Source organism: Chaetodon auriga, chromosome 18, assembly GCF_051107435.1.
Source record: "Chaetodon auriga isolate fChaAug3 chromosome 18, fChaAug3.hap1, whole genome shotgun sequence".
Taxonomy (NCBI): Eukaryota; Metazoa; Chordata; class Actinopteri; order Chaetodontiformes; family Chaetodontidae; genus Chaetodon; species Chaetodon auriga.
In genome coordinates, this window is record NC_135091.1 from 19,092,406 (window position 1) to 19,113,485 (window position 21,080).

General features: G+C 43.1%; 2 protein-coding genes across 6 annotated transcripts; both read right to left on the minus strand.

The window, feature by feature from the left end:
- On the minus strand, positions 1-10,153 carry LOC143336110 (epoxide hydrolase 1-like). Of its 3 annotated transcripts, none has more exons than XM_076756017.1 (9): positions 9,775-10,153; positions 7,594-7,793; positions 7,297-7,477; positions 7,007-7,225; positions 6,208-6,337; positions 5,435-5,649; positions 5,004-5,112; positions 4,579-4,701; positions 1-1,475 (listed from the first exon to the last, which is right to left on the minus strand). In XM_076756017.1, the coding sequence occupies exons 2-9, from the start codon at positions 7,774-7,776 to the stop codon at positions 1,268-1,270; spliced, it is 1,368 nt and encodes a 455-aa protein (XP_076612132.1). In that variant the 5' UTR covers positions 7,777-7,793; positions 9,775-10,153; the 3' UTR covers positions 1-1,267. The 3 variants fall into 3 exon arrangements, with proteins under 3 accessions (XP_076612132.1, XP_076612131.1, XP_076612133.1); XM_076756016.1 differs by having other exon boundaries at positions 9,756-10,153; XM_076756018.1 differs by lacking the exon at positions 9,775-10,153 and adding an exon at positions 8,305-8,336.
- A 780-nt stretch (positions 10,154-10,933) lies between these two features.
- Positions 10,934-21,052, minus strand: LOC143336109 (epoxide hydrolase 1-like). 3 transcript variants are annotated; one of them, XM_076756013.1, is made up of 9 exons: positions 20,794-21,052; positions 19,363-19,562; positions 19,066-19,246; positions 18,776-18,994; positions 17,742-17,871; positions 17,292-17,506; positions 16,842-16,950; positions 12,828-12,950; positions 10,934-12,407 (listed from the first exon to the last, which is right to left on the minus strand). In XM_076756013.1, the coding sequence occupies exons 2-9, from the start codon at positions 19,543-19,545 to the stop codon at positions 12,197-12,199; spliced, it is 1,371 nt and encodes a 456-aa protein (XP_076612128.1). In that variant the 5' UTR covers positions 19,546-19,562; positions 20,794-21,052; the 3' UTR covers positions 10,934-12,196. The 3 variants fall into 3 exon arrangements, with proteins under 3 accessions (XP_076612128.1, XP_076612129.1, XP_076612130.1); XM_076756014.1 differs by having other exon boundaries at positions 20,813-21,042; XM_076756015.1 differs by lacking the exon at positions 20,794-21,052 and adding an exon at positions 20,507-20,710.
- Between the last annotated feature and the right edge of the window lie 28 nt (positions 21,053-21,080).

Here is a 21,080-nt window from a genome sequence, read left to right on the forward strand (position 1 = left end):
TGAGCTACAGCTATTATTTTATTTGGTCAAAAATAGAGCATTATGTCACAATCTGTGATACAACATGTCATTCGTGGTCATCATGGAATGGTAGTATTCACTGTGACTCATTTTAAATGGCACAGTTTAAAAAAATTGACATTTTATTTGTTCTTAAAATCATTTTTATTGTGAAAATCATGTCTCACTCCTCAGGATTGTTCCTCTCATGTTAGGCTATCATGCCCCTAAAGATGAACTCAACTATATATCAACATAACACAACATAACACAAGCCGTCCTCTGAAGATGCTACAGATTGAACAGAATACAAGTAAGCGGGGCCTCTAGCCTTTGCAACAAATCAAAGTCAATCAATGAGACAAAATATTCTGCATGTTCTGAACACCAGCAAATAAGTCAAAGGCAACTGTGGTTGTAGCAGCAGTGTGCTGTTGTTAACTGTGCAACACATCAAAGAAATCTGACTGCATCCAAGCTTTAAAATGCTAAAAAACCAGTTGTGGTTATGTCTGAAAGGAAAACTCCAGCAAAATGGAACATAATTCAAAGGTTTAAGGCAATAGGGTGGTAGCACGGCTATCAGCTAGAGGAATGTCTGGCACCTTGTGCAGGCTGTCAACACAATAACAACAAATGCCCCCTGACCTCCCATCTGCAGCTGCCTCATGAACTGTTCAGCACTACAAGGCTGAGAGGAGCTTTGAGCGAGGAGCAGCAGAGGAGAGAGAAGGAATGATGCTGGTTCCTCACTGGAAACTGCACTGACAGGTGTAGCTGAGACAGCTGATGTGGCTGGTGATCAAACCCACAGCACACCAACTGCAGCCAACTGCTGTGCTTTTCTATACCACTGGAATAATACTTGAATTAGTACTACAGGTTTTTAGAACTGCCTGAATCTCTGCTTATGTTCACATGAAGCGATCATCTTTTGTGATTACTGTACAACCCAGCTGCTCTCACAGGAGCTGCCACAATGTGCTGACAACAGAAGCCGTGGATTTACTGTTTGCTCTGTCTGTGTGGCCTCTGTGACTCTTCACCAATCAAACTGATACAATTTAAAGACTCATTCATGGAGTATGATTAGGAATTTCACTGAGAGAGTTTTACTATATGATCACTTCCACCTCCACCTTCCTCCCCAGAATCTGAATGCATACATGTCTACTCACTGCTCACCACTGTTCCACTTTCTTTTTGCAAATCAATACTTTCGTACTGTACTTCTACTGCATTCACCTGTTCATCAGTCAACTCCCTACTATTTCGTCTTCTTCTCCACAGCCTTAGTGAAGTTCTGGATGTCTACGGCTATCAGTTGGGGCTCCTCCATGGCGGCAAAATGGCCGCCACGGGCCATGGGTGTGAAGGTCAGGAGGTTAGGGTATTTCTGTTGGACCCATAGTTTGGGACTGTGCAAGAGCTCGTTGGGGAAGCAGGCAAACCCAGTGGGGACGTCCACCTTTAATCTGTGAAGACATGATGATGCATTAGCTTACATTTAACAGTAGAGATGTTCCTTAAGTGCTGTTAGTGCATGAAGCCACCTCTTCATCAGCATTTTGATGTGGTAAAAATGCACCATTTAAACACTCTGAACTTTGTCTCAGTGAGATGTTTCCACTGGAGAAATGAGTGATTTTTAGCATTTAGGGTCTAATTCAGGGTCTAAATCAGGTTTATATACAGCTAGATGTGGTGTTTAGATCACTCTAAACAGCTGTTTCCGTAATCAAATCAAATCAAATCAAACTTTATTTATCTAGCACTTTGCATACATAATAAAATGCAACACAAAGTGCTTTACAACAGTTAAAACCATTATAAATTAAAACAGAGCAAAAGAGAAAACCCAACCCTCCCACCCTCCGTACATACTAATACAAACCCTCAACTACACGCATGCATACACACACACACACACACACACACGCACACACACATATGCATACACACACACAGACAAACAATCTCACCACAGACAGTCATCATAGTTTATGCTCACTGGGGGCGCTGACATCTAGGCCCCCCCAACTCTGACAGACAGGCGGACCCCATGCCTTCTATCTACATGGTTCAACCTGAGTTCCTCTATTTCTTGGAGACCAATTGAGGAGAATCTTGCACTACCTCACAGGTTGCAAGACCTTGTGTCTGCTAACATACCATTAAAAAATGCCAAATTACGATTAGGCCCTGTTATTTCTCTTTTACTCGCATCTCACCGTACTGTGATGAAGTATATTGGCACAGCTTATAAAAGGCATAATCATACACCGATTTTTAATCATTTCTCACTTCTTACTGGTAATAAGCCCTTTTCATTTCCTCATTGGAAGAATAGGGGAGTGAATGTTTTACAAGATGTGTATAGTCTCCATGGTTTACGAGCTTTTAACAATCTGTGAGCTGAATTTGATCTTCCAGGTTCATCTTTTTTCTTCTGTCTGCAGTTGAGATCAGCTATGCGGGCATACGGTGTTCGTGGGTAGTGCCCTCTACATAAGTTAGGCGGATTCTATGGGCTGGCCTCACTGCGGCCAAGAAGATGCTGGCCCTCAGATGGCAACCGCCACATTCCTTGGCTTGGCAGCATTGGGCCAACTCATTTCTTGAAATTATTTTGATACAGTGTTCTGTGGCCTGTATACATGGGGCCAGCCATAAAACCCTGCAGGCCTGGGAGACGGCACACAGGGTGGATAAAGAGAGGGTGCAGCGTGGCCAACCTTGATTTTTTCTGTTATTATTTTATTGGGGGGAGAAATCCTGGGTGGGAGGTCCATGGGGAGTCGCCATAAGGAGGGTGGGAGGGATATAGAGTTTCCTTATATTGTTACCTGCCTGCAATGTACAAGTGATTTTGTTTGTCTCTTATCTTCTCTGTGTTTCTGTTTGTACACGCTGTGTAGGGAGGGGAATAAGAAGGGAAGGGGGGCTAAAAAGAAAAAAGAAAAACTTTGTATGTGGTGTGAAGATATATATTTTGTACTTTTTTTTTATAAAAAATTGATCACAAGAAAAAAAATTTGTGCTTGTTAAAATGTCAAAGGTGGAGAAGACAAACCGGGGGTTGTTTTTGTGGTCTATGATGAGTTGTGAGAAATGACAAATTCTTGCCTGTTTGACTGCGTTATTGTAGGTTTTGAGTTGTTGCCGTAAAGTCTTGAGGTGGACTGTTAGTTTAGTTTTCCTCCATCTCCTCTCGGCACTCCTGCAATGTCTTGTCAGTTCATGTATTTCATCGTTTTTTCTCCACAAGGGTGTTTGCTTTTGATTGTTTTGGTTGAAAGTGGAGCTACTGAGTTGAGAGTGGTGGACTTCAGTTTGCTGTTAAAATTATCAATGATAAAATCGCATTATCAAAGATAAAATCACAATCACAGTAGTTTTATCAGTTTCTTACAAATATAAGAAATGTCCACTATTGGACACCTTGGTGTTCAAGCAATAAGCACTGAAGATGATTTAAAGCATTTAAAGGCTGTGATTTCAAATGTTTTAAGTAGGGATGAGCGAGTACACCACTATCTGTATCCGTATCTGTACTCAGAGTGGGCGGGGCCTAAGGGAAATGGGTGGGGCTTAAATCTGTACATTATTTTAAGTCTGAAATTGATATACAATAAAAATATTAATATAGGCTACTTTGTGTGTTCAGCTATATGTGTGTAAGTGGTCTGTAAGACTGTTTATTTTTTAATGATCTGTGTGAACTTGGTGATTCATGCAAACATCCAGTGTGTCACGATTCGGCTCCGGTGTCTCTGTTCTCCCCTGAACTAACGGTTTTTTCTTTCCTCCCTCTCTGTGAGCAGGCGGAGCTCGAGAAACAGACGGGTCTGATCGCTCCAGGTGCGAGTTTATTAGACACACCTGCGCCTCATCGGCTCATCAACCAGCTTCTTAAGCCAGCTCCAGTTTGACTCCTGTGCCAGACTATTCTCTATGCTGATAGCCTGTTGCGATCTCTTGTGTCTCTCTCGAGCCTCCATTGACTGTGATTTTTGCTGTCAGCCTCTAGTCAGTTTGCTCCTAGACACTTTTAGTTACCATCTCCTGAGTGAGTTTTTCGCCCTTGTGGTGTTTTTGTGTTTTTTCCCAAGTTGGTACTTTTTCCCGCTGTGGTGTTTTTGAGTTTTCCTTGTTGTCGGACTTCCATGTTAAGGTGATTTTGTGTTTTTTCAATAAACTCCCTTGTAACGACTCTGCATCTGGGCCCAGACTCTCCCTGTTCACACGTGACACAGTGCAAAGTGTACTGAAGAGAGCAACATGAGCTAGAGACGTGTCTGTGTAGGGAGGGGCGGGTGCTGTGTGTGACTGGCCAATCACAGAGCATGAAGACAGTCAGTTACCCAATGAGGATTTTCCTTCAGCACAAGCACGGATATTGACGAGTTTTACTCGTATCATGCTCGTACTCGTCAAAAATGCTTTATCCGTACCGGATACTTTTCTGAAATGAGTATCCGGCTCAACCCTAGTTTTAAGTCAAGTTCATCTGCTCTTTAAGCAGCGTAACACTGGAGGTGCAACCAGCTGGTCACATTCAACTCTGTGTTCACTCACTTCATGTGAGGCAGGTTGAGGCCTTTGCCAAGGTTTTCCTTGTAGAACCTCATGGAGGAGACGATGCAGCCAGACGTCCAATAGATCATCACATTAGTCAGCAGATCATCCAGAGAGAACTTCCTGCAAGGCACCACACACAGATGTCACATTACAGTGATGACAACAAAGGCTACTGAGTGTGTAGGAAGCCCTCATTCGTCAATATATTCTGTATCTGTACTTGCTGAAGTCACACCATTTTCCAAACAACATTGTTTCACCATGAAACTGGAGCCACTGCTAATATCAAACGCTCCTGCTTCTGATGATGTCCAGAACTAGTTTGTACATGATACTTTGATCTTCATACTAGAAGAGGATGAAAAGGATGTGATGGCAAATATCAGCACTCACTCCCCTCCACTCTGTTCTGAGCTGGTTACCTGGTGAGTCCTCCATCCTCCAGGTTCCTGAAGTCGTTGTTCGTCCACGTGGAGAACTTCTCCAGGATGTAGGCGGCCAGACCCACAGGAGAATCATTTAGTCCTCGACCTGAGGGGAAATTCAGAATCAGAAAGGATTTCATTTACAGATATGTTGATTATAAAGGAGTACATTTGTTGAAACAGTTAACCGAATGACAGCATTCATAGATGTTCATGACAGGTGTCATATGTTTTGTACACCCCTTCAAATAAAGCGTAACCAAAGCTTCCACTATAGTGATGCCATTTCACAAAATCAACTGGTGAGCACTGCTTACTCACACATCAGGCTCGGTGGCAGCTTCATGTTTCCTTTGATCAGTTATATTTATCAAAATTAGAACAAGAGGAAATGGTCTCATGTGGCAATGTGTTGAAGCGGTCCTTACCCGCAGTGTCAGGCTTAGTGGCCTGGATGTGCATGTAGCCAGACTCTTTGATGGGCTCCACCACCAGCTTCTCCATGCGGGGGAAGAGACGCTCGATATCCATGTCAGTGAAGCCAAACAGCGTAGGGAAGCGACGGCCGAGCATGATGGATGAAACGAAGGGATGGAAGGATGAGGAGGGTAGGAAAGCGTTCAGGTGCAAGCCTTTGACTGTCCTGCAGGATGAAAAACAAACAAAAGAAAAACAGTGTAGTGCTACCTTATTTAAGCATGTACGAAAAAGTGGAAAGCAACATTCATTCATCTTCTTTACCCGCACATCCCATTTCGGGGTTGCGGGGGGCTGGAGCCTATCCCAGCTAGCAATGGGCGAGAGGCAGGGTACACCCTGAACCAGTCACACAGACACACAACTCACACCTACGGACAATTTAGAGACCAATTAACCTAATGAGCATGTTTTTGGTCTGTGGGAGGAAGCTGGAGTGCCCGGAGAGAACCCACGCATGCACGGGAAGAACATGCAAACTTCACAGAAAGGCCCTGCCCGACCCAGGGTTCGAACCAGCAACCTTCTTGCTGCGCACTACCTGCTGCGCCACTGTGCCGCCCTTGGACAGCAACACATCTTCTCAAAGGTCTGGTGTTTCCAGGAGGAGTGGTCGTTTACTGCAAAATCTTAGGCTACTGCACTATATGCACACAACACAGAGTCAACTTTCTAAATGATGATAGACATCATCAGATGTTGAGGAAGTTCTTGTGGCTCTTACTTGGGCCCCAGCTGAGCCATGTTGGTGGTGATCAGCGAGCCCCAGTCTCCTCCCTGGGCATAGAACTGCTGGAAGCCCAGGCGCTTCATCAGTTTGTGGAAGATGCGCGCTGCACAAACTGAATCGAAACCTGTTCTCCAACACATACACACATACATACACAAGCATAAACACACACACACACACACACACACACACACACACACACATTCAGAATTTGCAGCATGAAACTTGTCAGTTTCTACAGAAAAGGGGGACAAGTTAAATCAAATCAATGTGGAGTATAATATTCCTATTTACTATTGACTCTGCAATATGCACTTTATTTGAATAAAAGCAGACCTTCAGATGCACTCATGAACTTAAGATGTGTTTGTAGTGTGTCTTTGGAAACGATTATTCAATCCCAGTCGGGTCTTTGTTTGGAGTCAGTGCTCACCCATTCTTCTTTTCATCAATGCTGTTTCCCAACAGCCTTGTTCATGTGATCTGTGTATAATTACACTTCTTCTATAGTCTGTAATTACACTTTGGTCCTGATAGAAACAATATTTCATTCAGCTGTGTTTTTATAGTCCAAATGACAAAAAGCACAAATGCAGTTTTTCTTTTCTTTATATGGAATGTCAAACTTTGAAGTGAGCTATGCAAGACAAATTTATGGTCGTGGTTATTGTACCAAAACACTACAGTACTAAGCAACCCTTAAAAAATTAATTATGTTGGGAATTTTCTAAATTTAACACATCTAGCATGAATATTTTCCAATGTCTGTAAGAAAAAAACATTCCACACTCACCTTTCTTATGTGGTGCTTCAGAAAAACCGTACCCTGGGATGGAGGGACACACCACCTCAAACACAAGGTCACGTGGGTTTGACGGTTCTGTCAGCAGAGGGATCAACCCATAGAACTCATAGAAGGAGCCAGGCCAGCCATGAACCAATATCAGAGGAAGAGCAGTGGTTCCCACTGGCACCTTCTTTGGCTTCACATGCAGGTAGTGGACATCAATGCCTGGGTGGAAGTTCAATGAATCAGAATATGTCAGACATAAGAAAATGAATGTGTCACCAGCGCGGCCTCACCTTCGATTTTGGTTTTAAAGTGGGGGTATTGGTTGATTTTGTCAACTTGTTTCCTCCAGTCAAAGTCATTTCTCCAGTAAGAGATCACCTTCTGCAGGTAGTGGGAGTTGAAGCCATAATTAAACTGGCTGTCCTCTAGTGAAGGAACGGGCCGAGTCTGGTCTATCCTCTTGTACAGGTCCTGACAGAAAAGGAGACGATACGTGGCAGATCACACTTTTTCAGCCTGCTTCATGGTCATCTGCCTCATGACTAAATGCTATAGAGTGGCCATCATGAGTGGCAAACCAATCTAACCTCCAGCTCTTCATCACTGGTGGTGACTTTAAAGGGACGGACAGTGATGTCCTCCCCACCATCAAGAGGAGCCCCGGCCCCCCACCAGCCATCCTCTGTCTTCAGAACCTGGCTCCTGTTCCTCTGAAGCAGGAAGAAGATCAGTCCCCCAATCACCAGAGCAACCAACACCTCAGTGAACATGGTGCTGAGTGTCAGCGCTGCGACAGGGATGGATGGATGTGCATGAACCGAGGAAAATATGTCATTAGAGTGGAAAATATCTGCCAACACATGTTTACATGGCAAAGGCATCATTAAAACTACACAATGTTCAAACATTTAGATTTTTCAGCAAGCAAACTCAGTTATCCATATTTGTAATCACAGTAATCTAATGTGTCATTACATCATGATTGCACCGTTAAAGAATAGGGAACTGCATGCTCTGCAGTTATTAAAAATTATAATTTATTATACCTGATAGAGACAAAAGAATAAAGTGTCATTAAGTTGTGGCTGATTGTATAGCTACATGTGACAAAAAGCTTATGTCATTAAATTTAGGTTGATTTAAAGGAGCAAATACAATGAAGACAGGGATGAAAGAGACAACAGCGAAGCATCTGTTGATAAAAATGACATATGACTGAATGATGAATGAACCAAGTATAATAACTTTGTGAAAGCAGAGTAGAATTGTAACCCACTTACAAAACAACAAAAACTTACAATCGCAATTCCAAAGAAGTTGGGACGCTTGATTGAACTATGTTTCCCGACAAGTTTTAAGAAGTGTTCCTGAGTCCATGTAGTAATCTCCTTCATATAATCATGTGTTCACAAAGTGGTGAACCTCGCTCCACCCTTGCTTATGAACAACAGAGCCCGTCCCAGATGCCCCTTTCATACCCAAACATAAGATAAGATAAGCCTTTATTGATTCCACACTGGGGAAATTCGGTCGTTACAGCCAGCAAGTGTTACAAAGAGCAAACCCTGTGGCATAAAGGTCACAATAAAAAAAACTATACGGGATACAGAATAGAAAAAATCTATGTATATGTATATTTGTATAAATTATAACAATACAACATGCCATAAAAATCTTACTTCCATAGAAATTACTACTGCCAATGTTCCAAACAGGTGTTTTTGGAGCATTCCACAACTTCCCCAGTTGCTCCTGTTCAAACTTGTTTGAAACTTGTTGCTGCACCAAATTCAGAATAAGCAGATATTTACAAAAATCAATGAAGCTGATGAGGTAAAATTTTAAATATGTTGTCTTTGTTCTGTTTTCAATTGAGTATATGTCACAAAATGATCAGCACATTGTCACAATTTGTTTTGTTTTATTTATGTTTTACGGTGTCCCAGCTGTTTTTGTATCAGAGTTGTAAAAGTGCACATGAAACCACAAAAACATTAAGAAGAAACAGTCTGACACTAAACAATAACTACGTCTCTCAGTGACTTTCTCTGCCGGTCATGTAAGCTGAGTCTGGAGCAAACGATTTCACAAATCATGAGTTCAGAGAAAAATGTGGGAGCAGTCACACAAAAGTGTCAGTGTTGCTGTGCTTGTAGCCAGCTGACCGGATTAGGTAAAGAACCGGGCTGACCAGGCCCCTCAGTCAGTCCTGAGACCTGCATGACAAAGCTTTTCTCATTCAGGAGCGCTGCACGCATGGAAACACCCCCACTGTGCCGCTGCACTGTGTTTGTGTGAGATTACCGAGCAGAAGCTAGCACAGCTTAGCAGCCATCCTTCAGGAGGCAGACGTGGACTGACAGTTAGCATGCTAATGCGGGGAGGACAGCGCTAAGCTAACACAGTCCTGTCAACTGAGCGAGCTACAGACCACGCCCCCCCCCCCCCCCCCCCCCACACACACACACACACACAGATTTAGCGTTATAGCAACAAAGTTGTGTGTAATGTGCTGAACACGTCTGTGTCGCAGTTTGAGTATCAGAGCAAAAACGTAAACTTATAAATTAGAATATACGTTTTCACTTTGTAATTAGTCAGAAAACGTTATTCACAGCCAGACAACGATGAGTTAACGAAAGAAACAGATAACAAACCAGTAATGAAACTTGGGCAAAAGAAGCACTTCTATCAAGCATCACTATTTCAAATTCATGTCGATATCGACTCGAATATTAACGGAACTCACGAAGTTTTCGCCGCTATACCTGACGCGAGACGCGCGGCTCTGGACGCGTCATTTGCTCTACTGAGTACCAGTCTGGTCAAGCACCTCCAGACTCCCTTCCAGTTTACCAGGCCTCTGTGGGACCCCGACTTCCACCCACACCCCTAAACAACTGGTGAAAACCCCACAACCAACGGTTGGTCCCTGCGCAGCTCCGTCCACACAGAGAATTCCTTCCCGTCTCTCTCTGCTTGTTTCCTTATGGGGTGAGGTGATGTGGGGAACTTCATGTGGTCCTGATGGGGGAGTGCAGCAGTGGGCGGGTGTCCTGCGCCAGGGCGCTGGGGGGCTTGGGAAACTCAGCGCTCTGCTAACAACTGGACTGGGGTGGGACTGGAAGCTCGGGGCAGTGCGACATGGAACATGACCTTGGAGAGGTGGAAGTGCATTTTTGTTTGCTGAAAACTTTCAGGGAATCCCAGCATCTTAACACTGTTATGATTGAATAAGAAGAAAAAATCTGAGTCACTTCACTTTATCTGCAACTGTGAATGTTAACTAATGTGATACAGAAACATGAACATGACACACCACAACAAGCATGTTGGGTACATGCAGAAAAGCTGCAGGGTGGTGTTCCAGAAAGGAGGACTGATAAAGGAACCAGATCTGTAAACTTGAAATTTAGTCATTTTCACTTGCCCGTGTTCCAGAAATCAAGATTAATCAAAGTCAATGTCTGTTAGCTTGGTAACTGATGCCTGAAGCTAACCGGCTATAAGGCAGGTTAACTTGCTCTCTGCCTGTGGTCCCAGCTCTCAGTTTTAAGGCTCCAAATCTCAAACACATCACTCTCTCCAAAGCTCTGTAATGGCAGTCCATCATTTCATTTGACTTTGGCCAACAGTCTTGACTTTATGACTCATTTCATTACCATATCAGTTTGACAGTGAACCATGACCGAGTTTAGAAAGGCTTGTTTGAATATAAAACCGCAGCATTTAACAGCATCTAATAGAACCGAACATGCAATAGCAATAAAGCTAGTAAAGATAGATTTACTACCTACCATTCATAGGATGAACTCCAGTCACTGAGTAATGACTCAGTGAATTGTGAATAACACACTTTGATTTAATATGAGCTGTGGAGTTGTGTGGATGGCCCAGAAACAGTTTGAAATAACAGACTTACAGCTTGGACAGTGAGCTACAGCTATTATTTTATTTGGTCAAAAATAGAGCATTATGTCACGATCTGAGATACAACATGTCATTTGTGGTCTTCATGGAATGGTAGTATTCACTGTGACTCATTTTAAATGGCAAAGTTTAAAAAAATTGACATTTTATTGTTCTTAAAATCATTTTTATTGTGAAAATCATGTCTCGCGACTGAATTTTCAGAGAAACATTTTTAATGCCTGTACTGTGAAAATGTCTTTTCAATCTTTTTAATAAAACTAAATACATTTCATCATTTAAGTAAATCATTCTCAGACAGAACTTGTCAAACAGCATTACAGACTGTTCACCTTCTTCATGATCAACACGATGAGCAAAAGTCTATCATGTTAGGCTATCATGCCCCTAAAGATGAACTCAACTATATATCAACATACTGCATATCAAAGCCGTCCTCTGAAGACGCTACAGATTGAACGGAATACAAGTAAGCGGGGCCTCTAGCCTTTGCAACAAATCAAAGTCAATCAATGGGACAAAATGTTCTGCATGTTCAGAACACCAGCAAATAAATCAAAGGCAACTGTGGTTGTAGCAGCAGTGTGCTGTTGTTAACTGTGGCAATAGCGTGGTAGCACGGCTATCAGCTAGAGGAATGTCTGGCACCTTGTGCAGGCTGTCAACACAATAATAACAAATGCCCCCTGACCTCCCATCTGCAGCTGCCTCATGAACTGTTCAGCACTACAAGGCTGAGAGGAGCTTTGAGCGAGGAGCAGCAGAGGAGAGAGAAGGAATGATGCTGGTTCCTCACTGGAAACTGCACTGACAGGTGTAGCTGAGACAGCTGATGTGGCTGGTGATCAAACCCACAGCACACCAACTGCAGCCAACTGCTGTGCTTTTCTATATCACTGGAATAATACTTGAATTAGTTCTACAGGTTTTTAGAACTGCCTGAATCTCTGCTTATGTTCACATGAAGCGATCATCTTTTGTGATTACTGTAGGAGGAGCTGCCACAATGTGCTGACAACAGAAGCCGTGGATTTACTGTTTGCTCTGTCTGTGTGGCCTCTGTGACTCTTCACCAATCAAACTGATACAATTTAAAGACTCATTCATGGAGTATGATTAGGAATTTCACTGAGAGAGTTTTACTATATGATCACTTCCACCTCCACCTTCCTCCTCAGTATCTGAATGCATACATGTCTACTCACTGCTCACCACTGTGTTCCACTTTCGTTTTGCGAGTCAATACTTTCGTACTGCATTCTATTTCTTCTTCTTCTTCTCCACAGTCTTAATGAAGTTCTGGATGTCCGCGGCCATCAGCTGGGGCTCCTCCATGGCAGCAAAATGGCCGCCACGGGCCATGGGTGTGAAGGTCAGGAGGTTACGGTATTTCTGTTTGACCCATAGCTCGGGAGTGTGCATGAGCTCGTTGGGAAAGCAGGCAAACCCAGTGGGGACGTACACGCCTATCCTGTGAAGACACAATGATGCGTTAGCTTTAACATTAGAGATGTTATTTAACTGCTGTTAGTGCATGAAGCCAGCTCTTCATCAGCATTTTTGATGTGGTAAAAATGCACCATTTAAACACTGAGTGATTATTAGCATTTAGGGTCTAATTCAGGGTCTGAATCAGGTTTATATACAGCTAGATGTGGTGTTTAGATCACTCTAAACAGCTGTTTCAGTAATAATAGTAGTATATCAGTTTCTAACAAATATAAGAAATGCCCACTATTTGACACCTTGGTGTTCAAGCAATAAGCACTGAAGATGATTTAAAGCATTTAAAGGCTGTGATTTCAAATGTTTTAAATCAAGTTCATCTGCTCTTTAAGCGTAACACTGGAAGTGCAACCAGCTGGTCACATTCAACTCTGTGTTCACTCACTTAGAGTGAGGTTGGTTGAGGCCTTTGCCAAGGTTTTCCTTGTAGAACCTCATGGAGGAGACAATGCAGCCAGATGTCCAATAGATCATCACATTAGTCAGCAGATCATCCAGAGAGAACTTCCTGCAAGGCACCACACACACAAGATGTCACATTACAGTGATGACAACAAAGGCTACTGAGTGTTTAGGAAGCCCTCATTCTAGAGATCGACCAATATGGATTTTTCAGGGCCGATACCGATACCGATTATTAATAATCAAGCGAAACCGATAGCCAATATTTAGAACCGATATTCGTTTGCAGCAAAAATGAAAATTTTGCTGTCAAAATTTAGAATAACACACCTGGGATTAGAATGAATACAGTATACTGTTTGTTTGTTTTGTGTGCACTGAAAAAAAGCCCTTAACTTTTTGTAAAATAACACAAACACAAAATCTTATTTGAAACTCCTTTAAGTTTAATCATTGTGAAAACAAAAAGTGCAGGGGCCTTCCAGCAGCATTTCTTAAAACTCACTCAAATGAATAAATAAATAAATAAAATAGCTCCCTGAATTTTTGAAACATCAACAAAACTGAACTGTTCTGAAATTTGGGTCTGAGTTAGCACTCCCAATTCAGCAGCATCAGATTGTGGTGCAGAAAGCAGAGCTGTTCAGCGTGCTCTCCTGTTAGGCAGCTTCTCTTCTTCTCATAAAGTGCAGAGACTTCACTGAAGACTCGCTCGCTTGGCACAGAAGAGGGTGGTGCACAGAGAAATTTTCTTGCTTGTAAGGCAAGAAGCTGGAAACGCCCTTCTTTGTATTTCCACCACTGTAGTGGATCATTGGCCATTGGCCAATGGCTCATCGGTGTGGGGTCCAAGAAGAGAGCTGAACATATCTTCAATACGAGAGGATGTCTTTTCCGTCCATTACCTTTTGGGGTTTCTCTGGTCATCAGGCTCACCCATGTCTACACCACCCTGCTCTTCCTCGCTGGCAACATGCTGTTCTTGTGTCTCCTCCTTCAGCCATTCTTTGGCCTTTGACAGTATTGTGTGAGATGAGAATGCATGGTTCTTGTAGAGAGGATCCAGGAGACATGCCAACACCACAGTTTTCATATCTTCAAGCTTGGAAAAGCGTTTCATCGAGCTCTCCATCATGGCCTGTCTGAGTGTTCAAATGTCATGTGTTGAGGGTCCTTGATCTTCTTGGAGCAACATCTTCAACGCGGCAAGATAGGGAATGATGCAGGACGCTGATGCATCGTTGTGGCTAACCTCCAGTATTACTTGCCCAACTGGGAGTAGAGTATCAACCAAGTTGGACACAATGTCTCACTGGTAAGCAGTGGGACATGCAAATCCTCCATGTTCACCTGCATAGATGTTCAGAGCACGCTTTTGGTCCAGCGCTCTTTGCAGCATGTGGAGTGTTGAGTTCCACCTTGTTGGAACAGTCTGGATTAGAATGTGTTGTGGCAGGCCAAGGTCTTTCTGAATGTCCTTCAAACGCTGCTTGGCAAGAATGGATTGGTGGAAATGGGTGGCACACTTCTTTAGTATTGCAATGATATCTGTAACTGCTCTATGACTTGACAGACCATCATTCACCACGAGTTGCAAAGAATGCGCTGTGCAGCTTAGGTCTGGAAGTTCAGCGCGCCTCATGCCTTTCACCATATTTGCTCCACTGTCTCGAAGCAGTGCTACACAGTCTTTGCTTGTTTTCCAGTCCTCAAGCATGCCCAGGAATGTCTCTATTCTCCAGTGTGAGATCCATGCATTGCCTTTGTGTTCAAAACAACCTGCTTTCTGTTCCATTCATTGTCAATGAGTGGCATGTTAGGCTCATCAATGACTCTGTGGATCCAGACCAGCAGTCTGTGGTGAAGGAGAGTGCATGGCCAGCATTCTCTGGTTGGATCAGCGCTTTTACTTTTTCAGCAACCTTGTGGTAAACTTCTGGGAGCATTTCGGTGTGGTAATACTTCTCGTTTTTTCGTGAGTACTGTGGTGCTGCTGCACCCATGAGGCGTTTAAAGCCAACTTCAGAGACCACTGTGAATGGCTGATTGTCAGTGATTATCATTTCTGTTATTAGTTTGTCCATCACTTTAGATCGTTGATCTGAATTTGGCCACTTTGTTCCTGAAACAGGTTTTGTATACTAGGCTGAGATAAATTTGTTGTCCCTGCTTGAGATGAAGCTGCTGTTGTCGTCCCCAGCTGTGATTGTGCAGTTGCATACAACCCACTGTGATGGATCCTAAGATGGGACCACAGGTTTGAAGTGTTCAAGGATTTGCACTTGTTCCTCCCATGCTGACACTGTTTTTGCAGGTATTGCACACTGCCTTTCCTGGGGTTGGCTGTGTGTAATATTGCCACACTGTACTTTTCACCCGCTTCTTTGATCCACCCATCTGTAATGAGGATTTTGAGAAAGAGAGACAAAAAGAAAGAGTGAGAATTAATGAGTAAACAAAGATTAAACTTTCAGGGGTTCTTAGAGTTTTTCACTTATAGTTCCTTATTTATATATATATATATTTAGAGAAATAAAGGCATATTCTGAATCTCAGAACAGTAGGCTAGATGTAAACTCTTATGCTTAGAAATGTATGTCGTATTGCATAAATAAGAATAAGGCACTTAGCAACCATAAATGCAAACAATAAAGGCTTCATTACACATGTGAGTTATAGACGCGACGGTAAATTTACTGATTGAAAATAAAACACACTGAGAATAATCTCCTCGACGTGTGCTCTCTGCCTGACTCATATCCCTGGACTTTACGAGTGACAGGCAAAAAGATGATCATTTAACACAAGTAGTTAAGTTGCTGCACCATAGTGTAGTGAGAGCATGAACGCTGAGGGAGAGACGATTGTAAACAAACAAGGATACATTAGCGTGTAGTACTGTTGAACTTACAGGCTATAATCACCTCCGGTGTTGTTTATTGATAAACCAGGAGCCGCCCCACGGGCTGAGACACATTTGGAGATTTATTATTCCCAATAATGGTAACCGAAAGGGCCTACATTATTATTGTGCGTCTGGCCCCAGCTATAAAGTAGTTGTGGCAATTATAATGTAGTGGTGGGTCATCATTAAATACGCCTTGTTGAAGTTGTGAACAGTTTCATCTCCAGAGCCAAACAGCGGAATTCAGCAGGTTTTCCTTCCTTATGCTTGCTATAGTCTACCTACCGATATGTCGATATGCCTTCTTCTTTTTTTTTTTAATTAAGGAGCTTCAGGTCATGTTCACTTGGTTACATCTTCTTCTTCTTTTTTTTTTTGTGCGTGACTCTATTTATCTTGCAAAGTCGTAAGCTTGATGTGATTAGACAAGTAGGTTGGTGAAATGTCAACTCTGGGCTTACATGTTATCACTGAAATTGATCATAAGGTTGTGGTATTTTTAAAACTTCATCATAGAGGGTTTTTATTGCAAATTCGACCGACTCTGTTGCCTTACCTCTGCTGGATTACCGGAGCAGTTGTCTGCTTCTTCTTGTCTGTGGCACTGCATGTAGAGGCTTCAGTGTTCATTGGCTGTCACTGACTCACTTATGCCATGTAGCCAGTCAGTGAGGGCTGTGGGAGGGACATTGTTACACAGCCACGAGCGCTGACTTCAGGCGGAGAGACGGCTGCATCAGAGCCAAAGGAGCGCATTTTAAAATACATTAATAAATTTTATCAGTTACTGGTGGAAAAAAACGGGCAATGCCGATTATCGAAAAAATGCAGAATATTGGCCAATAATTGATCGATCCCTACCTCATTCGTCAATATATTCTGTATCTGTACTTGCTGAAGTCACACCATTTTCCAAACAACATTGTTTCACCATGAAACTGGAGCCACTGCTAATACAAACTCTCCTACTTCTGATGATGTCCAGAACTAGTCTGTACATGATAGCTTGATCTTCATACTAGAGGGGGATGAAAAGGATGTGATGGCAAATATCAGCACTCACTCCCCTCCACTCTGTTCTGAGCTGGTTACCTGGTGAGTCCTCCATCCTCCAGGTTCCTGAAGTCGCGGTTCGTCCACGTGGAGAACTTCTCCAGGATGTAGGCGGCCAGACCCACAGGAGAATCATTTAGTCCTCGACCTGAGGGGAAATTCAGAATCAGAAAGGATTTCATTTACAGATATGTTGATTAAAAAGGAGCACATTTGTTGAAACAATTAATCAAATGACAGCATTCATAGATGTTCATGACAGGTGTCATGTGTTTTGTACACCCCTTCAAATAAAGCGTAACCAAAGCTTCCACTATAGTGATGCTGCTTCTGCTCCTATGGCCCATTTCACAAAATCAACTGGTGAGCACTGCTTACTCACACATCAGGCACAGTGGCAGCTTCATGTTTCCTTTGATCAGTTACATTTGTCAAAATTAGCACAAGAGGAAATGGTCTCATGTGGCAATGTGTTGAAGCGGTCCTTACCCGCAGTGTCAGGCTTAGTGGCCTGGATGTGCATGTAGCCAGACTCTTTGATGGACTCCACCACCAGCTTCTCCATGCGGGGAAAGAGACGCTCGATATCCATGTCAGTGAAGCCAAACAGCTTAGGGAAGCGACGGCCGAGCATGATGGATGAAACTATGGGCAGCCTTGGCTTGGCGGGTGGGGCAAAGTTCACATGCAAGCCTTTGACTGTCCTACAGTATGAAAACCAAACAAAAGAAAAACAGAGGGCACTGTAGCGCTACCTTATTTAAGCATGTACAAAAAAGTGGACAGCAACACATCTTCTCAAAGGTCAGGTATTTCCAGGAGGAGTGGTTGTTTACTGCAAAATCTTAGGCTACTGCACTATATGCACACAACACAGAGTAAACTTTCTAAATGATGGGAGACATCATCAGATGTTGAGGAAGTTCTTGTGGCTCTTACTTGGGCTCCAGCTGAGCCATGTTGGTGGTGACCAGCCAGCCCCAGTCTCCTCCATGAGCATAAAACTGCTGGAAGCCCAGGCGCTTCATCAGTTTGTGGAAGATGCGCGCTGCACAAACTGAATTGAAACCTGTTCTCCATGACACACACACACAGACACACAGACACACAGACACACAGACACACACACACACACGCACACAAGCACACAAGCACAAACACACACACATTTAGAAATTGCAACATGAAACCTGTCAGCTTTTACAAAAAGTGGGACAAGTTAAATATTTACACATCAAGGTGGAGTGGATTTTGCAGGAAATGAACCGTACTACTTATTAATGTAGATGGCCCTGGTCAGACAACATTCCCTTTTCGATCATATTTATTGCTTTTTGTGTATTGTGTAAATATAGAGTATACACACTCAGTTACCAGTTTGCTAGATATGCCTCACTAAAGTTATGGGGAATCTCACACAACAGCTCTGCAATATTCCTACTTACTATTGACTCTGCAATATGCACTTTATTTAAACACAATCAGATCTTTAGATGCACTCATGAACTTAAGATGTGTTTACAGTGTGTCTTTGGAAATAGATATGTCTTTGTTTGCAGTCAATGTTGAACCATTATTCTTTTCATCAATGCTGTTTCCCAAAAGCCTTGTTCATCTGATCTGTGTATAATTACACTTCTTCTATAGTCTGTAATTACACTTTGGTCCTGACAGAAACAATATTTCATTCAGCTGTGTTTTTATAGTTCAAATGACAAAAAGCACAAAAGCATTTTTCCTTTTCTGTATATGGAATGTCAAACTTTGAAGTGAGCTACGGCACTGACACTACCACTGCAAGAGAAAAAGGTTCTTAAGAATAGTGTTTATTCTTGTCATTTATGGTTGTGGATATTGTACCAAGACACTACAGTACTAAGCAACCCTTAAAAAATTAATGATGTTTACAAAATTTAACACATCTAGCATGAATATTTTCCAATGTCTGTAAGTAAAAAACATTCCACACTCACCTTTCTTATGTGGTGCTTCAGAAAAACCGTACCCTGGGATGGAGGGACACACCACCTCAAACACAAGGTCATGTGGGTTTGACGGTTCTGTCAGCAGAGGGATCAACCCATAGAACTCATAGAAGGACCCAGGCCAACCATGAACCAATATCAGAGGAAGAGCAGTGGTTCCCTCTGGCACCTTCTTCGGCTTCACATGCAGGTAGTGGACATCAATGCCTGGGTGGAAGTTCAATGAATCAGAATATGTCAGACATAAGAAAATGAATGTGTCACCAGCACGGCCTCACCTTCGATTTTGGTTTTGAAGTGGGGGTATTGGTTGATTTTGTCAACTTGTTTCCTCCAGTCAAAGTCATTTCTCCAGTAAGAGATCACCTTCTGCAGGTAGTGGGAGTTGAAGCCATAATTAAACTGGCTGTCCTCTAGTGAAGGAACGGGCCGAGTCTGGTCTATCCTCCTGTACAGGTCCTGACAGAAAAGGAGACGATACGTGGCAGATCACACTTTTTCAGCCTGCTTCATGGTCATCTGCCTCATGACTAAATGCTATAGAGTGGCCATCATGAGTGGCAAACCAATCTAACCTCCAGCTCTTCATCACCGGTGGTGACTTTAAAGGGACGGACAGTGATGTCCTCCCCACCATCAGGAGGAGCCCCGGCCCCCCACCAGCCATCCTCTGTCTTCAGAACCTGGCTCCTGTTCCTCTGAAGCAGGAAGAAGATCAGTCCCCCAATCACCAGAGCAACCAACACCTCAGTGAACATGGTGCTGAGTGTCAGCGCTGCGACAGGGATGGATGGATGTGCATGAACCGAGGAAAATATGTCATTAGAGTGGAAAATATCTGCCAACAGATGTTTTACATGGCAAGGTGTCATTAAAACAAAGGCATCATTAAAACTACACAATGTTCGTCAACATTTCGAGTTGATGGGGTTGTTTTCGATTGAGTAGATGTCACAAAATGAGCAGCAAATAGTCACATTTTGTGTTATGTATGTTTTACACAGCGTCCCAACTGTTTTGGTATCAGAGTTGTAAAAGTGCACATGAAACAACAAAAACATTTAGAAGAAACAGTCTGACACTAAACAAAAACTACGTCTCTCAGTGACTTTCTCCGCCGGTCATGTAAGCTGAGTCTGGAGCAAACGATTTCACAAATCATGAGTTCAGAGAAAAATGTGGGAGCAGTCACACAAAAGTGTCAGTGTTGCTGTGCTTGTAGCCAGCTGACCGGATTAGGTAAAGAACCGGGCTGACCAGGCCCCTCAGTCAGTCCTGAGACCTGCATGACAAAGCTTTTCTCATTCAGGAGAGCTGCACGCATGGAAACACCCCCACTGCGCCGCTGCACTGTGCTTGTGTGTGATTACCGAGCAGAAGCTAGCACAGCTTAGCAGCCATCCTTCGGGAGGCAGACGTGGACTGACAGTTAGCATGCTAATGCGTTCATGCAGGGAGGACAGCGCTAGGCTAACACAGTCCTGTCAACTGAGCGAGCTACAGACCACACCGGCCTGTGTGACCCCCCCCCCCCCCCCCCCCCACACACACACACACACAGATTTAGAAGAAGAAGAATCACTTAGCGTTATAGCGACAAAGTTGTGTGTAATGTGCTAAACACGTCTGTGTCGCAGTTTGAGTATCAGAGCAAAAACGTGCCAGTTATCATTAGAATATACGTTTTCACTTTGTAATTAGTCAGCAAACGTAATTCACAGCCAGACAACGATGAGTTAACGAAAGAAACAGCTAACAAACTAGTGACGACGGGAATTACTGACGCCGACGGAGTCCATATTTTAATACGCACTCTTCATTTAGAAATTAGCTCTGTGTTAACGTTAACGTTTGATTTACGGTTGAAAATATTAAACTGTGTGGATTTGCGTAGACTAAACACCATATTTTGAAACTTTAATTTGGGCAAAAGAAGCAGTTCTGTCAAGCATCACTATTTCAAATCCATGTCGATATCGACTCTGAAGAATATTAACGGAACTCACGAAGTTTTCGCCGTTATACCTAACGCGAGACGCGCGGTTCTGGACGCGGTGGTCGTTGCTGGTCCGGTTCCCTGAACAGTTCCTGGACCCCTGCCTCCTCTCTCTCAGCTCGCTGGTTCAAATGAACATAAGCTTCACTTTTTACGTTCAGCTGGACGGACAAGAGCAGCCAAATGGTTACAGAAGTGTCAGCCTTGTTGGAGCTCCGTGCATGGAAACGTGTGAATATAAAAGTTCGTCCTGGGAACTGAATTTGTGTGCAAACACCAAGTGCATGATGGGACATG

Excerpts from the sequence above, each read along its gene's own strand:
- LOC143336110 (XM_076756017.1), bottom strand. The coding sequence starts at position 7,776 with ATGTTCACTGAGGTGTTGGTTGCTCTGGTGATTGGGGGACTGATCTTC. Across the intron at positions 4,702-5,003 it reads GAGGATGGAGGACTCACCAG|GAAGTTCTCTCTGGATGATC; the intron begins GTAACCAGCTCA and ends GGTGCCTTGCAG. Across the intron at positions 1,476-4,578 it reads CTCAACCTGCCTCACATGAA|ATTAAAGGTGGACGTCCCCA; the intron begins GTGAGTGAACAC and ends ATGTCTTCACAG.
- LOC143336109 (XM_076756013.1), bottom strand. The coding sequence starts at position 19,545 with ATGTTCACTGAGGTGTTGGTTGCTCTGGTGATTGGGGGACTGATCTTC. Across the intron at positions 19,247-19,362 it reads CCGGTGATGAAGAGCTGGAG|GACCTGTACAGGAGGATAGA; the intron begins GTTAGATTGGTT and ends CTTTTCTGTCAG. Across the intron at positions 17,872-18,775 it reads TGAAGCACCACATAAGAAAG|GTTTCAATTCAGTTTGTGCA; the intron begins GTGAGTGTGGAA and ends CATGGAGAACAG.